The sequence below is a fragment of the Gopherus evgoodei genome, chromosome 8 (assembly GCF_007399415.2).
Source record: "Gopherus evgoodei ecotype Sinaloan lineage chromosome 8, rGopEvg1_v1.p, whole genome shotgun sequence".
Taxonomy (NCBI): domain Eukaryota; kingdom Metazoa; phylum Chordata; order Testudines; family Testudinidae; genus Gopherus; species Gopherus evgoodei.
The window spans coordinates 112,519,312-112,540,164 of NC_044329.1; the positions used below are offsets into that span (position 1 = coordinate 112,519,312).

The 20,853-nt window shown below is 53.2% G+C and overlaps 1 protein-coding gene across 21 annotated transcripts in view; it reads right to left on the minus strand.

Moving 5' to 3' along the window:
• The window catches only part of PTPRF (protein tyrosine phosphatase receptor type F), a 630,174-nt gene that overhangs the window by 72,200 nt on the left and 537,121 nt on the right, over positions 1–20,853 (minus strand). For 10 of the 21 annotated variants that reach the window (XM_030572302.1, XM_030572305.1, XM_030572301.1 and 7 more), the window contains 4 exons: positions 17,166–17,471; positions 14,204–14,397; positions 5,152–5,178; positions 2,207–2,324 (listed from right to left, as the gene is read on the minus strand). In XM_030572302.1, coding sequence (XP_030428162.1) covers positions 2,207–2,324; positions 5,152–5,178; positions 14,204–14,397; positions 17,166–17,471 — 645 coding nt within the window. The remainder of the gene's footprint in view (positions 1–2,206; positions 2,325–5,151; positions 5,179–14,203; positions 14,398–17,165; positions 17,472–20,853) is intronic. The other 11 variants (XM_030572312.1, XM_030572311.1, XM_030572317.1 and 8 more) reach the window with 3 other exon arrangements.

The window sequence follows — 20,853 nt, forward strand, 5'->3', positions numbered from 1 at the left end:
AGTAAAACAGAAGGTTAATTTAGATGACAGGAACACAGTTTAAGACAGGCCTTGCAGGTACAGACAACAGGACCCCCCTCAGGCAGGTCCATCTTGGGGGCCCCAGAGACACCACAGCCCCGCTGGGAAGCCTGAGCCCTGTCCGGGCTCCCCTCCATTTCCCCAGCCAGCTCCAAACTGAACCTCCCTCCAGCCTCTCACTCAGCCTACCCCCAGCTCCTCCCCCACCCTTTGTGAAGTGTCTCGGGCAGAGGTGTCACCTGGCCTCCAACCCCCTTCCTGGGTTCTCATCTTACCTGCTCAGGTATCATCCCTCAAGGAAAGTCTCCCATCCCCAATGCAGACAGTCCCAGCAAAACTCCCCTGCCACCTTCCCCACTCAGCATTCCAAGAACACAGTAAGAACGTTCCCACTTCGTCACGCAAGCCACTGAAATTCTGCTCATGCTGCGCAAGTGAAGGGCTGCTGCCTTCACAGGTTAAGAACCGTTAGTTTGGAATCGAGGATTTAATACCTGGATTCCCCACTATTTACACAAAGGGTGTCCTCATTCCGAAGCAGATCAGACTGGTACACAATCCAACTGATAGGGAAAACATTCCTAATCAGTGGGATGATGTCCTGGTGATAATGAACCAGACATTGTATTTGATGATGTTCTGGCCCAATTCTGCCCTCAGAGACCCACAACACTGTTCCCTTCTGAAGTCCCTAGGAACTGGACAAAGCTGTAGGAGGGGACGCTGTTACTATTTAAGTACATATAATTCAATATACATTGCTAATGTCGCTCTCTCCATTACTCGACCTCACAACACAATCGCTAACAGCAGCCAGGAGTTAGGAACAGATGATTTTTCAAAGCTGATTCAACATATCATTATCTACAAATGTGCATCACGAGGAGGGACGATCTGCTGCAGTTTAGGGTGTAGAAGTGGGATGGTTTGGAAGCTTCTCCTGTTTGCAGGACAGCTGTGTGAACTCCTCAGAACGTACGTCCTAGTGCAGCATAGGGGATAGCGCAGCTGAGATGCGGACAGTGGAAATGACCTCTGGAGTTATCCTGGGGCCATCTGGAGCAGCATGGAGAGAGAGCTGTTCCTGGGTCCGGATTTACCTCCATCAAAGCCTGTCAGACCCCCCCACAGCCCCTCCCCCACTTCTCCTCCATGTTGCCTATCGGACAACATAGGGACGTTCCTGGAAAGGCAAAACCCCACTCGACTCCCCAAGCTGAGTGGGGCCATGCAGGAACTCAGATTTCCAGTTCATGCAAAATGCATTCCCATTATAATGAGCGATAAACACTATGCCTGGGGTTAGCCTGCTGAACAGCAGGACTACCACATGGAGGACAGGGCTAGTGATCCAAAAATCAATGACGAGGCAATGCCGGCTAGCTGGTCCTCTCTCTCAAGAACAAACCAAATCTGCTCCCATCATGTTCCCAGAGAAAAGCCAAGTGCCTGATGTGTTCTCGTGGTGTCCCTGAACCAGGCCATGGGTTCTTCTGGGCACGCACTAGACACACCTGTCTGTTTAGACAGTAAAATTTTGGAAACAAACTCTGGCTGGATTCAGCAGGATCTGGAGACTGCATACGGCATTCTGCTGCACTTCTGCAGCAGCAGGTGTTGGTTTAAGCTGGGCGTTTCTATTTACATGTAGAGGTGCAGCATCAAAAATGGGCTGGACCCACTTCTAACTGCCTCTCAACCCTTCAGTGCAATGAAGGCTGTTGCAGGAGGCTCTACAGCCACCGTGGCTAATCCCTCCAACCAGATGTCTGTGCATCAGAAAGCTGTGTGAGGACTTCATTTCAGAGGTGGGGTGAGGCCTGGTGTCTAGGACCTGGCTTTCCCTTCCCTACTCCCTGGGCTGAGGGGTGTGGTAAGGCTGAAAGGTTTTCACAGATCTCTCCTAAAGTGCAGCTGCTTTTTCTCCCCCTTTGCCCTCTCCGTGACAGTGCGTTTCCCACCTGCACCTCTGCTCTGTGTGAACCCTGCACAACTGATCCACATGTAAAGCCTGTGCGTAAGGGATGCAGGTTGCCCTCTCATCCTTTGCCCCCACTGCAGAAGTACAAATCTCCATAACATTCCCCAGCCTGCCCACTCCTTCCAAACGTGCGTCCTCAGCAGTATCAGCTGTGCCAGGTCCCAAGGAATCCCATAAACCCGCCCAGCAGCACCACTCACTCACCTGCCCCCGTCGTAGTGACGACTTTGGGTTTGCTGCGTGCACCATCTCCTTTGGTGGTATAGGCTGCGACGGTGATGGAATAGGTGGTTTCAGGTAGAAGGCCTCCTATGATGGTTTCCTGCAGGACCATTCATAAGATGAGCAGAAAATAAGCAAGAAACAACAAATATTGTTACTGCTCGGGGTGCAGGAAGGAGGGTTTCAGCCAGAAACGCACTGACGTTGGCTGGTTTCATTTCGTGCATCACACCCCCAGCAGGTCTCTAACCTTGCGCCTGTGCGGCATTAATGGAACGATGACGACATTCGTTCCAGTGGTTCCATTTCTAACATCTCACTTGCCCTCTCTCATGAAGATGCCACCTCTCTGACACTCCAGGTTTTGTGCCTGTACTCAAAGCGGTCACCAGACCTGTGCAAACCTGCCTGGAAACCGAGGCTGAGAGGGCATGAGGCCCACCTCTACCCTAACTCCTCTGAGCCTCGTCCCTACTCCTGCCTCCAAAGCTGCTGTTTCCAGAAAGTTTGGGGTTGGAAGCTGCATTCTAAGCAAAGCCCTGAGGGACAGCCAGGATTCTGCCAGCAAGCACGAGAGGATCACAACAATCAAAGCCACCAACAAAAGCAGAAGGCCAGCTTGGGGTACATCAGTGCAACCCTCACTGGGGCTGATTTTGGAACCTGAAGCAGCCTGGAATCCTGCTGGGAACTCCTGGGAGACAACTCAGGGTGGGGAAGCCGCTGCGTTCCAGGAGAGGGGCTTGTCAGGGCATTGCTGCTTTGGCCGCCCCAGGCTGAAACTCCGCTGCACCATCATTGCCAGAGAGGGTCCATGTATATGCAAGGTGGGGCAAGTTCTCTGAGGTGGGCTTGGCCAGGGGGCAGGAACTTGGGGTCACTCCAGCTCAGTCCAACAGCTGCCTCGCAGCCCAGCTGTGGAAGCACTGCGCTGCTGACGGTGGAGGGAAGGCCCTGCTAGCAGTGAAGTAACTGAGGCTTGGAGAGGAGGACGTGCTCAGAACGTCACAGCTCCTGCTGAGAATGCCTCGCTGCTGTGCAGCACCCCCACCCTCCAGCTCCACCCTTCCCGGGGCACCGGGAGAGTATGAGCCTGCCAGGCACATTTAACTCAAAGAACCAAGCATGCCCACCTTCCAGCTGATGGGGCTCCACCCGCAAAGGGCCTGGGACTGGCAGCCAAGTGGCTCTCAGACTCTGCGGACAGGCTGAGGAAAACGACCCCTAGGACATGGCTGTCACTGACGTTATGACCGGGATCTGCCTTGGGAAGCACAGCCCCCAGAAGGCAGGGCAAGGCCGTAGCACCCTGCTGAGCTCCCCGCAGGCTGTCCTGGCTAAGAGGCGAACAGGGAGCGCTGTAGCAGGGACCCCAGTGCATACTAATGACCTCTGTAGGACAGAGCCTGGCCTCTGGTGCGTTCCCTCTGTATCTCTGCTCCACAGGGGCGACGGATTTACCTCCACCAAAGCCTGTCGACCCCCCCACAGCCCCTCTCCCACTTCTCCTCCATGTTGCCTATCGGACAACATAGGGACGTTCCTGGAAAGGCAAAACCCCACTCAACTCCCCAAGCTGAGCGGGGCCAAGCAGGACAGACCCCGTTCTCTGCCGTGCCACAGCCACGGGCTCAGTTGTTCAGACTCAACCCTCCAGGCACCACGGTAGAGCCACTGGCCAGGGGCGAGAGATGCACTACCACGGGATGAAAACAAACACAAGGAATAACGGGCCAGGGCTGCAAGGGAGGGTGAATCATGTGCGAAGGGGCCAGAGTAGGACTGGCACTGCGGGGGTGGGGAGATGCGATGCCTCCTGGGACTTGTGTCTACTTTCCAGGGATTCCTTCAAGGCCTTTCAAGGAATCTTCTGTTTGTTTGCTCTGGAATCACTGCTGCTCGCCCAGTAATTGGTCTCCCAAACACCAGACCCACCTGTGAGGTGCCTGCCCAGCCGTACTCCACCCAAGCCACCTGATTGTCACTGTGGAGCCAGCAAAGCCAGAGACACAAATCAACAAGCACCAACAAGAATGACACCAAAATCAGAACAGGAGCAAAATCCCACCTCTCCACTCCTCACCTGTGTGAGCAAGCAAGTGCACAGGAAACTGGTGCCCACAGAGCCGTGGCGAGCACCCCACAGAGCACCTGCAGACTCGGAACCGCCCACGAGGATTAACTCCTCCCAACCACATGCAAAGAGAAATTCTCGTGCAAGGTCTCATGCCACTGGGGGGGGGAAGGGAAGTAAGATGGGGATGGAGCAAGGAAGAGATAGTTACACGATGGAAACATAGGGCTGTCATCACAAAACCACTCCAAGGAAAATGCCTCCATTTAAACAGCAGGAGAAACGGACTGGGCCTGGGAAGCCCCGTGGGGGGACGGGGGGCGGGAAGGGAATTGCTGACTCTAAAAAGGTCATTTTCTAGTTTGTTCCTCCAAATTTATATTTCAAAATTGCTTGGGAAAAATTGGATTTAACTGTTTACATGTGATTGTTTTCCTATTACAGTCTCTGTTTCAGCCAAAGGTCACGGTTGAGCGTGTAGGTTATTTTTCATGACTAGGATCAATGAGGTTTAAAGATTCTATATCTGATTTTACCATACACCTAGCTGAGCCAAGTACCGCAGAGAGTAGGATGCATCTCCTGAGTTGATCACTTGAGTCTGCCTAAAATTGCATTGCAACAAGCTGGAAACACAGATTATAGAAAATGTCAATTGCTTTTCTGCATTTAGCAGCAATCTAAATGCCAATTTTCTCTGGATTTGCTGCTTGTGGAAGGTTTCACAGTGCAACTCTCCAGCCTCATTAAGGGAGTGAAAGGGATGTTTTGACAGCACTATGTCTACAAAATTCATACATCGATTTGCCAGACCCCTCTGATCCAAATGAGAACACACAGGAGTGGTACTTACATGGTCGATGGAGTCCTCAGCCCTCCACTGATGGGGGAGAAAGGATGGAGGAGAGAAAAATGAAGACAGAATTTTAAGGGAGGACTTCTAGGAAGTGGGGGAGATGACAATAGCCTGGGTTAGCAGGACGGGGTATGGGTTATAACACTTACACACAAGAGGATCACTCAGCATAGGCTGTATCCAAGGACAGACATGGATACAGTGCAATCCCCTACATGCAGCCAGCCTGTGCAGCAGGGCTGAGAGAACACACACAAAGCAAGGCCAAGCAGCTTCCCTCTCATGGACATGGAGAGGTGACCACTTGCTAACTCTGCAGACAGGGGTCTCCGGGCCCCTCCCTCTCTCCTGCCTTTCCTACAACTCGCCTTTTCTGCTAACTCTACTGGTGCCAGCAATCAGGGAGCCCTGATATAGACTGGGTCATCTAGACCTGCTCTGGACAATGCTGGCTGCCTACAAACCTATCCTCACTAGGGCTTCCCCTATTGCCACCACCCAGGGAACTGAGAGCAGCAGCAACTGAGAGAGATTTTTGGCCCAGAACCCAATTACAGATTTGCTCTCTGCACCAGAGTGTTGCGCATGGTGACTTTCCAGCCATTGTCTCTCATTGGAAACCAGAGCTATTAACACAGTAAATAACAGAGGAAGTGCTGATGTGATGTTCAAAAGTCTTTTGATACTACATCATCTGCAAGAAGGCATATCTGGAAAAGGGAGTGAACAGGGAGGTGGCAAAACTTGCAGATGATACAAAATTACTCAAGATAGTTAAGTCCAAAGCAGATTGTGAAGAGTTACAAAGAGATCTCAGAAAACCGGGTGACTGGACAACAAATGGCAGATGAAATTCAATGTTGATAAATGCAAAATAAAAAAAAAAATGGAGCTATACCTATCTCCTAGAACTGGAAGGGACCCAGAAAGGTCATTGAGTCCAGTCCCCTGCCTTCACTAGCAGGACCAAGTACTGGTTTTGCCCCAGATCCCTACGTGGCCCCCTCAAGGACTGAACTCACAACCCTGGGTTTAGCAGGCCAATGCTCAAATCACTGAACTATCCCTCCCCCCCATGCACATTGGAAAATATAATCCCAACTATGCATACAAACTGATGGGATACAAATTAGCTGTTACCACTCAAGAAAGAGATTTTGGAGTCATTGTGGATAGCTCTCTGAAAACAAACGCTCAATGTGCAGTGGCAGTCAAAAAATGAACAGAATGTTGCGAACCATTAAGAAAGGGATAGATAATAAGACAGAAAATATCCTATTGCCTCTATATAAATCCATGGTACATCCACATCTTGAATACTGTGTAAACATCTGTTTGCCCCATCTCAAAAAAGAGATACTGGAATTGGAAAAGATACAGAGAAGAGTAACAGAAATGATCAGGGGTCTGGAACGGCTTCCATCCGAGGAGAGATTAATCAGACTGGGACTGTTCAGTTTGGAAAAGAGATGACTAAGGGGGGATATGACAGAGGTCTATAAAATCTTGACTGGTGCGGAGAAAGGAAATAACGACATGTTATTTACTCCTCCATATAGCACAAGAACTAGGGGTCATCCAATGAAATTAATAGGCAGCAGGTTTAAAACAAAAGGAAGTATTTCTTCACACAATGCACAGTCAACCTGTGGAACTCCTTGCCAGGGGATGTTGTGAAGGCCAAGACACTAACAGGGTTCTAAAAAGAACCAGATACATTCCTGGAGGATAGGTCCATCAATGGCTATTAGCCAGGATGGGCAGGGATGATGTCTCTAGCCTCTGTTTGCCAGAAGCTGGGAATGGGTGACGGGATGGATCACTCATTGATTACCTACCTGCTCTGTTCATTCCCTCTGGGGCACTTGGCATTGGCCACTGATGGCAAACAGGATACTGCGCTAGATGGACCTTTGGTCTGACCCAAACTGGCCGTTCTTATGTTGTGGAGGCACTCTGGGCTCACACAAAGCTGAGCTGCAAGCTCCACCTCACCTACGCAGCGTACAAAAGAGGACCCCAGCGCACACGAAGTCACAGGCTGAGCAAACCGGGAAACCAGAGCATCAAACCTGCTGAACACTTAGATGAGAAATCCTGATGTGAACAACGCCCCCTACTGTGTAACAAAAGAATGGCAAGTGGCAGATGCACATTGGGCAGGAAGAGCTCCCTGCAGGCAGGGTTATGGAAAGTTTCCTGTAGCGCGCCCCAACTGTGGCAGGCTCACCTGCCATCCTAGGGAGAGTGCACCAATTGCTGATAACTGCTACAAATGGACAGGAGCCTGCAAGACATTCAATGGCATCTCGGTCACTAAACCTCAGGCAGGGCTAGGCTACTACTGCCCATGCCGGCAGCTAGGTTCTGGCAGGCTGCACGCAGCAGGAATGGCCACAGAAATCATGGCGAGGTTCCTTTGGCTAAGGCAGTGCATTAAGTGACGTGAGTTATAGCGTCTGCGCAGAAGCAGCATTGTCTAGTGGTTAACGCACAGGAACTAGAGTCAGAAATCAGAGTTCTGTTCTTAGCTCTGAGGCTCATTTATGGTGAGGCCCTGGAAAAGTCACTTCACTGCTCTGCGCTTCACCCCCAGCCCCCAGCAATAGGCAGGGTTCCCACCCCAAAGCCCCGTTCATGTTTGCAATGGGCCTGGAGAGCTGCAGATGCCCTTGAAGAGCTAACGTTAGCAGAGCCACAAGGTAGCCGAGGTGCTCTCATAGACTGGGCCGTGTCTGAATGACGGGGGCTCTTGTAGAACCTTGGAGTATTAAAATGCCTGGCACATCTTCAGCGTTTTACTGTTTTAATCTCTGAATTCAGCGGGAACCAGCTATTGGCTAAACTGCTCCTCTGAATTTCTATTATATTGCACCGACAGAATGGCATTATACTGCAACTAAAATTGTGCCCATAAACCATCTTAAAAGTCTCTTTCAAGGAAGAGGTCAGGTCATCCCCAGAGATGTCATATAAAACCAAGGTCCTGAGCAAATGCCATCATTAAAGATCCTCTTTCACAAGGTCCGGGTGTTATCTCCAGTGTTCTTTCTTCACTCCAACTCGAGTAATTACACTCTTCCTGGCTCCAGTTCTACCTGCATTAACCATCCTGAGCTGGGTGAAGTGCGTGGTGTGCAGCTGACCACCCCAGTGCAGCTGGTCACTCCATTGCCCTACAGCTTGACGAAAATCCTGCTGGAGAAAGGCTCCAAGGACCGGCAGCTTTTCCTTTCAGGAATCCATTCCTGCGCCAAGCACTGTGCCTCTGGCAGGAGGGGAGAACACGCAGGTTATGAAGCCTGATTAAAGCCCCATCCCAAATACCACTTCGGAGTTTGTCCAGACTCCGACCGAGAACACCTGCAGCAGCACCACGGAGCCGCCAACCCCATGCCTATGTGCTGAACAATGGAGCAGCTGCAGATTCTGAAGGCTGGTGCCCCTACTAACCTCCTCACACCACACAGAGGGGATGTAATAAGCCAACCATGTACATGCAATAGCTGCATACAGGAGATACAGAAGATCTGAGGAGGAATTTTTACCATGATGGAGCCATTTAAATTTACATTTTCTGCATATTGCAGTTTTCTTTCAGATGAGAGTGGGGCTAGATCCTGTAGGAACATGTTTGAGATGCCACGCCTGGGCACAGACTCAGTTATCAATTCAGTTTCATTAGGAAAATATCACCTGCGGATAAAAACATTTCCCTCCTAAACCAGCTCAATTACCTCGTAAGTGTTAAAAGGTGCTGAGCAAGACAAATTGATCCTGAGAACGCAGAAGCCTTGCTAAACGGGATTCAGATGGTGCTGCATGCAGGAGACAAGATGGCACAAGGAAGTGCTAAAGCTAACAGCCTGTATTTACAGCCGCTGCAATGCATTTACATTTCATTCTGCACTTCAGCACCACGCGTCGCAGTTATGTCGCTCTCCAAGGAACAGTCGCCTCCCCTGAGCACGGACTTAGGGCCCTTCTCCACTAGCTCACCTGTGCAAGGCAGATTTTTGACCCTCTTTGTCCGCTGAATGCAGTGGTGTCAGTGAGATCCCCATTGCGTGCAGCGCTTGCTCAGAACTCGGGCTGCAGAGAGGCCCCAGTGGTCTAGCCTGTTGCATTACCTCCTGCTCCGGAGTTGCTCTTGGTAGATGCTTTTCACGTTTGCCCCATTTTCGAAAGCAGGGCATTGAGTCTTCCTCCCAAGTCATGTGACTAATGACAGGGGAAGGGAGGCTTCAGAAGGGGTCTCTGCAAATCACCCTACGGGCAGAGCAGCGGGGCTCAGTACACGCCTTCTTGCTGATGCTTGTACGGGGTGGGCGGAGGGGAGGGCACAGGGGAATGGGGCTCACTAATTTCCCAGGCACACTACGCACAGAGAACCTGTTTTCATTCCTCGCTATTTTTGAGAAGTTTGGCAGGACATGCACGGAGATGGTCAGTGAATGCCGGACAGATGGACAGAGCATGGCTGTTTGTGACACCCACCCTCCGCCTCACTATGACGCTCTCCCTTGGGACTGTACGTGCTCCATAGCTGAAGCACAGAATGGAGCAGTCGAAGCAGAAGCCACTTCTCTTCACTCCCAGCGTGGCCAGCTGGTTCCCAGAGCTGGACGCTCTCTGGGAAAGCCCTCCTCGATTAGCAAAGGGTCAGCACACGGGGAGCATGTCTGGCGAGGGCTCATTGAGAGCAGAGCGCCAGAGAAGTTGTAAGCACCCCAGTGACAGAGACGGCCCATCTCCAAGCTGGGTGACACAGCTGCTCCCTCTCTCCGTGCTGAATCTGAGCCCATAGATGGGGGCCGATGTCCTGTCGCCTTCCAGGTGTGATCTGCTTGGTCCCACCTTGGCTCACTATGTGGATCTGCAGCGTAATGGGCCGGTTCCTGGCAACTGGGGAGGTGAGGAATGGTCACGGATCCTGCTCCTCTCTCCTGGGGACACCCACGACCCCAGGATTGCCCAGGAGGAAGGGAAGAACAGGGTTACTGTTCACGGAGCACATAGGGAGTGGAAGGGCTGCTGCCTGGCGGCAGTGTACCCCACGAATCTGGGTGGGGCTCCCCATTTGCTCTGGAAGCTGGAGTCGGCAAGCTCTGACGGCCACAGGACTCAGCTCCATGGGGAAGGATCACACTCTCTCAGGCCGTGTATGGAGCCCACGAGGACGCAGGAGCCACAGACCCAGCACAAGTGAAAGAAACTGGTCTGCTTCAAGTCGCCTGCTCTCCTCCTGTGCTCTCGTGAGTTCTCCCAAAGCAGCCCCGAGTCGGGAGCCTCCCCTGGCAGCACCAGCGCGGCGGATGAAGGCAGCCCCTGCCAGCATCCAGCCTTGGCTTATCTCCTGCGCCACCAGGGGAGTCCACATGGGACATGCAGCCCAGCCTTCTGGTTGTGCTCAGGCCGAAGTCTGCGATACCGCAGCACCTGCCGCTATCTGTGAGGTCTTCCCCAAGGCCGCACCCGATCTGCCCTGCTGCCTGCCCGTCGGGGGCGAGGCCACAGACTAAACATTTACTTAAATATAAAGACCTTTGAGGGGAAAATCAGTCACAGCAACAGCCCTGGCAGACGAGAGGCCTCGACTCCCCCACAGGACCTTTCGAACAACCAATCACAGTCCCTAGGAAGGTGGCTGGCAAAGGAAAAGAAACACTCTCCAGCACCAGGATTGCTGCCTCACTGCTGGCTTCCCGCATAGCTTAACTGGTTCTGGATCACCGTGGCTCTCTATTATCTGGATAACGAACATCTCCATTTCCCTCTATTCTGCCTTTCGGCTCCAGTTACTCCCTGTCTTTCTCAGCTTCAAACAGGGACCAGTCTGGAGTCAGCTTTAGCAGCAAAGTCTTATACCACTGCAGGGCCTAGACTGGGTAGACCGGGGTGGACAAACATTTTGGGCCGAGGGCCACATCTGGGTGGGGAAATGGTATGCAGGGCTGGGGAAGGGGGTTGGGGTGCGGGAAGGGTGTGGCAGGGAGCTCAGGGCAGGGGTTGGGGTGCGGGAAGGGTGCGGCAGGGAGCTCAGGGCAGGGGGCTGGGGTGCGGGAGGGAGTGCGGGGTGCAGGAAGGAGCTCAGGGCAAGGGATTGGGGCAGAGGAGGGGTGTAGGGGGGGGCTCAGGGCAGGGGTTGGGGTGCAGGATGTACGAGGGGGTTCAGGGCAAGGGATTGGGACAGAGGAGGGGTGTAGGGTGTAGGAGGGGGCTCAGGGCAGAGGTTGGGGTGCAGGAGCGGTGCCGGGTGTACGAGGGGGCTCAGGGCAGGGAGTTGGAGTGCCTGCCCTGGCCCCACGCCACTCCAGGAAGCGCTGTGGCCCCTGGGGGAGGGGGCCAGAGGACTCCATGTGCTGCCCTTCGCACCTCTAGGTACCTCTCCGAAGTGTCCACTGGCCGCAGTTCCCCATTTCCGGCCAATGGGAGCTGTGGGGGGTGGTGCCTGGAGGCAAGGGCAACACACACGGAGCTCTCTGCCCCCCCACCCGAGAGACGCTTCTCAGAGCAACGCTGGGTCCGTGGCGCCATGGGAGGAAATCCCACGGGCCGGATCCAAAGCCCTGAGGGGCCAGATCCGGCCCGTGGGCCATAGTTTGTCCACCCCTGGGGTAGACTATGCCCACTCTTAATCAGCAGATCATCCAAGAGGGGCCCTGCCCACATGCCCGGAAGAAAATTTCCTCTCTGACCCCAGATATGCAATCAGTTTAATTCTCTTCTTGTGTCTTGTACACCTGGAAGAGCCTAACATTCCTGCACAAGCAGTGATCAGTAGCTCCTCCTTGCTGGCGCCCCAAACGGTGCTGGGAAAGTTCTCTCCTAATCGCTCACGGAAGACTTCTCCTTGCAAAGTTATCAGCTCATCTCTGCAGCCACTTGGTTCTTGAGGAGCAATACTCCTCAAGGCAATTACCAGCTTGCCTTAGCTTCCCTTCTAATTTCACTCCATGGAACTTCCCTGAAATGGAGGGGACTGGGATGATCTGTAGCTTGGAGAAGTACCTGGGAGAATCCACAGCTAGGAATGAACTTCCCACATTATGTCAAAGACTGACAAGAGTTCCACAGGGCCAAAAAACCCTGCAACTTGCTTCCTTGACCACAACTTGTGTGTGAAAAACAAACAAACCAAAACACTTGGGACAAACCAACACCATCCCTGGGTGCCCAAGGCCTATGATGGGTAAATCTTTTAGCAAGACAAGATGACAGTTAATTAACGAGGACTACCTACCCCCTTTGTACATCTTTGGCTATGGAACAGCTGCTCAGGCGCTGTGAAATACAGACATGGTCTCAGACACACACACAGCAGGCCATACCCCTCCTGCAGGGACATGGACACATCCCTACAAAAAGGAGCTTAGGGAACATTTGACAGGAGTTGGATACTCATCGGAAAGTTTCTAGCCTTGGAATCTACCCTCATTGCAGTGAGCTAGCAGGGGGCTCCAGAGACCAGAGCTGCTCTCTCTAAACTCCCCAGTGTCTAGGAAATGAGCAAGAAATGAAAAGGAGATTGACCGGCTGAAGAGGAAAGGTTCTGAAGGCAACTACGAGAGCAATAGTGCTTGCCTTGGCCTAAAACTGGCGTTAACCCATTAGCCCCAAGCTAAACAGGAAGGCAATAAACTGGTCAAGCTACAGCATGAAGATGACGCTGTCATGGGAAAAGAAAAGGCCATTAAGCAGCTTTTGTACGTATTCAAATAAAGAAGCATGTGAAATCCCAGCGACGTGCTCTGTCCAGCCCTTCAGTGAGCTCTCAGACCATTTCCTCTCCTTTACATCGTCCTATTCCACACGCTACAGGGTTTAATCCTTCAGAGTCTGAGTGGGAAAAAACCTGCTCTGAGCACTGTGCTCCCTGCTGAGAAATGTGTAAATGATTCATAGCTGCACTCAGGAGATGGATCAATTAATGGCTGCAGCTCTCCAGTGTTTATATTGGGTTTGATTCAAGCAGGAGAGGTCTGAATCGGCCACTTGTCACTTGCAGCTGGGGATTTGTACAATTCTCTTTGCAGAGAATGGCCCAGGTCCATCCCGTGCAGGGCTCGGGGCTCTCTTCAGGCGAGGCTTTGAAGACTTCCCTGGCCCCAGGAAAGTTACTCCCAGGGAGGGGCGATTGCTTTTCCTTGTGCTGGAAGTCTAGGCTGACCAGGGTGAGGGCCCGCCCATGGAATACACTGCAGGAGTCTCGTGCAGCCTCCTGGCAGCCCAAAGCATGGAGTGAGTGTGTAGGCAGGGAGGGAATCCATTCCCAAGCTCCGCCTTACCTCTTCACTCCTGCCCAGCCCTCTCAGACCTGCCTGCTCCGTTTACCTTTGTCTTTCCAAAGGTAAACCAAGGTTGAGTCTCACCTGATGAAAACAGAGCTGTAAATGGGCATGGCTGGCTGGAGCCCTACGGCAGCACCTGGCAACGGGGAATTTCATGGCTCTCAGGGCAATGTGCAAATAGGCGGGGCTGGGTTTGATGCTGGGCAAACACGAAGCAAGTCCTGCCTGGGGAGCTGAACCTTAAAGTGGCTCTGCCCCTGGCTGAACACTGGCAATGCAAAAGGAAGCAGACAAGACAGACGTATTTAAAGCTCTCTGAAGGGTGACTCCCTGCGTGGCAAGGTGCAGACACTACGTGCCTGCTCCCCACGTCCCTCTCACAGGCAGGGATGGGCCTACAAGGAAACAAATCCCTGCCAGCTGAGCTTTCCCCTCTCCACCAGAACCACAGAGGAGCAGCGGGGTAGAAGGGAGACGGCCAGTGCAATCACCATCTCATTGACCTTGTCACCAGCCCATGAGCCCAGTAAACCCCTGTTCCAAAGGGGGCAAGCCACACGTCTCCTCTGGGAATCAGCCTGGTCTGTCCCTGGGTCTAGCCAGTGACTTGGTTGCCTCTGGCTGCATCCTGTGTCCTGCACATCACAGTGTACGTCTGGCCTGGGAAGCTCCATGTAGTTGCAAACGGGAGGCGTTTGTACAGAAAAGGGCAATAGTGACTCTCCCACACCCACCAGCCCGCGGTCCCCATGCTGTACCTGGGCCTCTGCTAACATGACATCTTTGATAACAGGCTGCCCTCGCGGTTCATTGTTTTCCAGCTTCACATAAGTGACCTGGTATCCCCGGATCTGTCCATGCTGCTTGTTGGAGAGTGGCAGTTTCCAGCTGACCCGGATGGCTGTTGAATTCAGAGACTCCACCTCCACCTTTCGTGGTGGGGCGCTGGGCACTAGAACACACATTGGACAGACAATGTTAATGGCAGAGGTCACACTATTCCCACCACCACGGTACTTTCATTCCCCCGCCTCCTCTCAAACCCCATGAGAATGACACCTGGTCCCATACACCTCCCTGCACAGCTACAGTCCCATCGGCCAGCTCTCCCTGGTGTCCACACAGAACCATACTGTCCCCAAGGGAATGGGTCGGGCTGTGAGCTACAGGAGCACAGCTTGCCTAGGGCTCCAGGATGCTGCCTGCAGTCTGCTGTTTACTTTCCCCTGGGGCGGGCGCCCCGCTCAAATACAGACACGCTGCCCTAGGCAGATGTAACACGGGCCCTGAAACTGACACACGTCCCCACATGACCACCGCTGCCCAGATCTCACACCGACACTGCTAGAATAACAAAAGGTTAATGGGAAGGAAAAGCAGCAACGCAGAGTGCAGAGAGCAGTCACTGAGTCCGGCCAGAGAGAGGGGCCTAGGGGCCTGCACTTCATGCCTGGCTTGCTGAATGCTTTCGGAGAATAAAATGAAAACGTACTGTGCCTTGAAAATACCAATTTCCTTGCCAAGTGAGGCACCTTTAAAGGTCTATTTACACCCTGTCTGTCTTTGGAAACATGACGGCCTTCAGCCTTTTTGCTCCCGCGCTGACTGAACGCTGTCAGTGCTGAAAAAGCTGCCTCTCCCTTGCTCTTGGAAAGCTCCCTCGTGCTGAAGCAGCTGGGAGCAGAGTCACATCTATTTGGAGGGTATCGCTGCCATGTGAGAGCCGAGGAGCTGGTTGCAGAAAACAGCTCAGGTCCCTTGTCCCATTGCTGAGGGGCCCCCACCCACTCTTCCTTCCCCGGGAAGGATCCAGGCCTGTAAAAGGCCCATATGCCCCAACTCCCAGCACAGCCAGAAATCATCCCAATTAGGTAATTAGGGATGGAGAGCTGACATGCAGAAATAATGAATGCTGATATTCCAACCAACTAGATGGGCAGAAACTGCCACCCAGCAGGAAAGCATGACTTTGAAGCCTCAGGGCAATTCAGTCTTTTCCCCAGATGTCTCTCTTAATTGTAGATAATTAAATAAAACGGAGAAGGGAAGGAGCGGGTATTTCAGCACTGCTAGGCCAGTGAAGGTGTCAGAGTGCAGGTGGCTGTGGCCAAGTGGTTACCACCACAAGCCTGGTGCAACCCACTCAGTGACCTTGGGTGAGTCCCATGGCTTCCTTTCCCGAGCATGTCAGCTGAACCCCACCCCCACTGCTCCTAGCTGTGAACTGAGCTGAGCTCGTTGGGTACCAGAACATCAGCCCTGGCTGCAGCAGGAGCAGCTCCTGGGCCAGAGGACACGAAGGTGAAGACGCTTGCGCAGTGTCTGCTAGGAATCCGGTCCTGAGGGGACCGAGCAGGTTCTGCTGTGCTGCCAGCGATGTGAGCAAGGGATGGGTCTGCGATTGGAGAGGGAAAGTTCAGTTTGTTCTCATCTCTCTCAGGGTTCTGCATTTCACTTTCCTTCCTTGGGGACATCTCCTGAGCATCAGCATGTTGGAGGAATCTGAAATCATTTCTGACAGCTGAACTGGGATGTCCAAGCACGGTGCCCTAAAACTAACTAGGAGAGCTGCTTGTGACATTTCTAGGGTAGCAGCTTCCCTTGGGCTGTGACTTGGCTGGATGAGAATTGAAGCAAACAATACAGGCAGCAGTACACACAGATATATTCATTGAGCCAGGCAAACAGTCAATGAATATTTCCATATCACCACATCCCACAGCTGAAGAGGCACAAGGGATAGTGGCAGCACATTTAGTGAAACTGCAAAATGTCTGGTCTCAATTTGTGAAGCTGGCTGGGCAAGGCAGAGATACTTCTCCATTCGCCTCTCTGCCGCTTCCCTCCCACTGCCATGCGCAGTCTCTGAGGTCAGCAGAAACCCGTCACTCCGAGCACTGGCGCTTTCAAAGGGAATGGCTGAAGCCCTGGTGACATAACTGACAGACCTGCTAATGCAATGCAATTTCTGTTTAAGGCCATCCCAGCCAGGAACGCATTCTGGACATGGGATATTCTGGCACAAGAGAGGAAGAACAGATTTACGTAAGCTATGGCCTGTCTGGGAGCCAGGGTGGAAAGCAGCTTTCCAACAATATCCACGAGCCTCGAATGGACTTTGTTTCCTCTCTCTGATTTTCTGCATTTCTAGCCAACAAGCAAACTTTAAATCCTGATCCTACAATGCAAGAGGGAACAGCCGCTGCCAGGGGCGCCCACCCCACCCCATCCCACCCCACCCCACCCCACAGCCTTTGCCTGGGGGGCCCCGCCCTACAGTGCTCCCATGACAGGGAGGGGAAGGCCAGAGCAGGGGAGCTGCGCTCCGAGTGCCAGGCGAGTGGCCTCCTCACTTCCCCAGCAGGCCCAGGATTGTGGGGTGGGAATCAAATGGGGGACATGCAATGGGCCAGCTGCAGCGCTGGTATCCAGGACTCTGCCTATCCAGTCACTTGGCACCTGCCCTGAGCTCCCCACGCAAGGCACAGGAAATGCCAGTGCAGCAGGAGAGGGGCACGTGGCAGAGGCTGCAAAGCTGGTGCGTGGTGTGAGAGAAGGAACCTCTCTCCGAAGGGAATGCAGGCGTTGGTCCCGCTGTGGCCGGCCAGCTGATCACGTTCCAGGCCCTGGGCACAGGCTGAGGAGTGCTAGGAGAACAGCAAGGAAGGGTCCTGGATACCTGCAGGGAAGTGGCTGAAGGAGCATCTTGGTGACACCTACCGTCCTCATCAGTGCGCACATGCACCGGGGAGCTCTCCGGTCCAGGCCCCACATCTGTGTGGGCCCGTACCCACACCTTGTACTCTGTCCATTTCTCCAGGTCCTTGATCTCCCAGCTGGAGCGCTCCCGTCCAATTCCATCCACTACGTGCTTGGCGCCGTCCTCTGCGTCCACCGCCTGGTAGGCAATGGAGTACTGCGTGATGACCCCATTGCGGCTCTGAGCAGGCGGTGGCACCCAACTTACCCGGATGGTAGTGGAGCTGGTGCTTACACACTCGACCTCTTGGGGTGGGGCGGAAGGGGCTAGGGATAGTGGGGAGATGAAGGGAAATGAGCGGAAGGAAAAACAAAATGTAGAGGGAACTCTTACCCAGCCAACTGAGCACTGAAGTAGCAATGAAATACAAGCTCTCCCACTCCTCCTTTAAAGGGAATCTGAGAACTCGTTTGGGACAATCTGTATCTGAATATCTGACCGGCAGCATTGCAACACAATACTGCTCCATTTCAGAGACTGCCTCCCCAGCAGTCTGGGGTTTCATGCAGTGACAGCGTTAAACAGCATGGAGTGGGGGAGAGACAGACATGGGGCCAGGGAGAAGAGAGATGCTTTCGGCTGAGATGTGAAACGAAAAGAGCTGAAGAGGCAGCAAAATCCCAGAAGGCTGAAGCGACAGAGGAGAAGGCGCTTGCAGCAGAAGTGGGGACATTGAGTGAAGGGCAGAGAGGAGCCTGGGGCCAGCTGAGGGCAGACCGAGCAGGAGAACAGAGAGAAGACATTTGGAACAAAATCCAGAGAGGGAACAGGGCACTGTATCCTGAACCAGGATGGGAGCCTGGGGAGCTTTTGAGGCTGGCAGGGATGTGGCTGTGGGGACATCCAGAAATGGGCCCAGCCTGTTCATTACCTGTAAATGGGCTTCAGACCCCACCCCACCCTAGCCTCATCCCCAGCCTGGGGGAGGGAGGGCAGGGCAGGAAAGGTTTCGCTTCGAAGTGGACGTGAAAATCATCTGCCTCTAACAGTAAGTTCTGAGCCACACCAGCAGGAACGATAGCTCTGAGCTGGGGACAGAAGATGGTGAGGGGCCTGTTATGAAGGTGACCACCCCTGGCCCCGCTGGGAACAAGGAAGGAAGAGAATATGGGGCAGGAGGGGAATTAGCAAAGGGCAACGACCTGCAGAAGGTGCTCACAGGTTACCCGCAGCCTGTGGTGAGGACAGGCCCATTCTGTTGTGCTCAGGAACTGAAGGAACAGGTGGGCCAGGAGAGAGCAAAGGCACAGACACCACACAGAAAGCTGAGTATCAGCAGCCTGGACGACAGTCAGAGGGAGGACAGAGAAGGCAGAGGGAGAGAATGGAGTCTCGGGGATACCACAGAGGCGGTGCCTGCGAAGTGAGGAGCCATGAGGCTACAGGAAGCCCTTCCCTTCCACTACCAGCTGCAAAGGCCAAGCAGGCAGGCCAGCGTTCGCTCAGCCATTTGCTCTGCACAGCGTCTCCCGGGACCTAACGTGAGGAGCTGCTTTAATAAGGGCCCTCTCTGCAAGGCAGCACAGGTAGATGTCTCGCTGGCCTTTCCATCCTGCCTGTTGGCTGGGTAGGAGTCACACAGACAATGTGCAAAACACACAAGCAGTCGCTTAACACTTAAGGGAATAAAATAAAAGGCAGTAGCATAAGCAGGGTCAACTTAAAGCACCCCCGGCATGGAAATGCCCTTCCCCCGCACCGGGCAGGCGGCAGGGCCACGCACGCACGCACACCACTCCCTGCAGACATGCTGCTGCCTCCACTTCACAGCAGGCCGAGGGCCAGGAGAGTGAGTACTGCTGCCTGGCTTTGGCCATGAGCGGGCCTGTGCCCCTACCCAGCTCAGAGGCTCCTTACCAGGGGAAAATCTGCCCCAAGCACCCTGGCATATCTCGAGGGACAGCAGCTTGAACTGGGGTTGGTGAGGAGATCTGTGGGTCCTTACTCCATCTGTCTCCCACACCTGCTTGGGAGACCGTCAGCCTCTTTAATTTCCAGATCTCTTTGCAGAACCCTAGCAGGTGAATTTCAACTAGTTTCCTAACTAGCCTCTCACCACGCACAGGGTGGGCCGTGCCCCTGCTTCTGCAGACACTTTGTGCTCCCACCACCAGGGCAGTCTCTGACTGGCAGGCAACTCGTAGCTATTCACTGGTACACCGACTACTTCCAAAACAGGTCCCCTTCAGCATCCAACATCCCTCCACCCCCCGTCCTCTGCCAGGCACAGCTCAGGGGTTCCTCTGCTAAATTATACCCCTAGTATGGTGCTGCTGTGGACTCCTGCAAGACTGTAGTGATTGTTGTGCCTCTGGGACCCTCAGGAGAATGAGGTGTCCGAGCAAAACTCCACTCAACCAAGCACTTAGGAATGGAGAACTCTTTGCCCAGACACCTCAGGAGCTGAGGGTCCTATCTGTGCTGCTGGAGGCTATGTTAAGAGGCTGCACATCCTCCTCTGCTTCCTGCATAGACAGTATAGCTGCGGAAGGTGAACCCTGGCCCCATCCCCTGGTCTATCAATGAATGCTGGTTCCTTCTCTGCAGAGCCTTCCTGGCAGGGGAAAGCCCAGCTAACAACCCATAATGGTCTTGCTCATCAGTGCCAGGAATATCACCCAAAACAGGCTCTTCGGATAGTACAAGTCTGACTACTTCTGCCTGCCATTCTTGGCAATCTAAACGACTTTTCCAGGGCACCCAGATGGAAAGGCAGAGGGGACGATCACTTGAAGTATAGACAGACGAGACCATTTTACGGTCAGAGGGAACCTACCTGACCTGCACAGCAGGCCAGAGAATTTCACCCATTGATTCCAGCATCGAGCCCAGAACTTCAGGCTGAGCTAGCGCAGGCCTTTTAGACGAAGTCCAATGCTGACATAAAGACTCCAAGTGACAGAGAATCTGCTACATCCCCAAGTCTTCTAGACCTCAATTGCCCTTGTGGCTCTTTTCTGAGCCCTTTTCAATTTGTCAGCAGCCTTTTTGTGGTGTGGGTACCCGAACTGGGGAACTTTGCTGTGTTACTGCTGTTGTCTTTGTTAAGAAAGCCAAATCTCTAACAGGGTGACTTGGGAAGTTAGTGAGTGGCTGTGTGTGCAGAGTAGGTTAGGAGCCCAGAGAGCAGGTAGGGTCTGTTCCTCCTGAGGAGTCTGTCTCCAAGGAGTGGCTTCTCCTAGTCTGACTATGGCAGGGCTCCTCAGGGCTTGTCTACACATGGAGTGCCCTTGATGGATGGACTGTTTGGGGACAGAATGCCTTGCTCCTCGTTAGCTAAATCCCATCGACACGTTGCCTGTTTGGCTTTCTTAGCTGAGGGGCGGAAGAGGTGTCCAACGCTTTGTCTATCAATCACAGAGTGAAATCAAAACCAGCAAAAAAACAGAGTGACAAATCCCCACATCCAGAGCACGTTCTCCAGCGTTCAAATATTTATAATGGCTTGAGCTGAGCTTCTCTCCAATCTATTGCACAGGCGCTAAGATTCCATTAGCCGGAGCGTGAGTTTAACTGGGCTGCTGGGATCCTGGTGATTGATATGCTAATATGGGGAAGGAAAAAACAGGGCTGCAGCCTCTTCCTTGAAAGGAAGGTCATTCTAATCATGAGTGGCACCGCTGCCCTCCTGCTCTGATGGCCACCTCA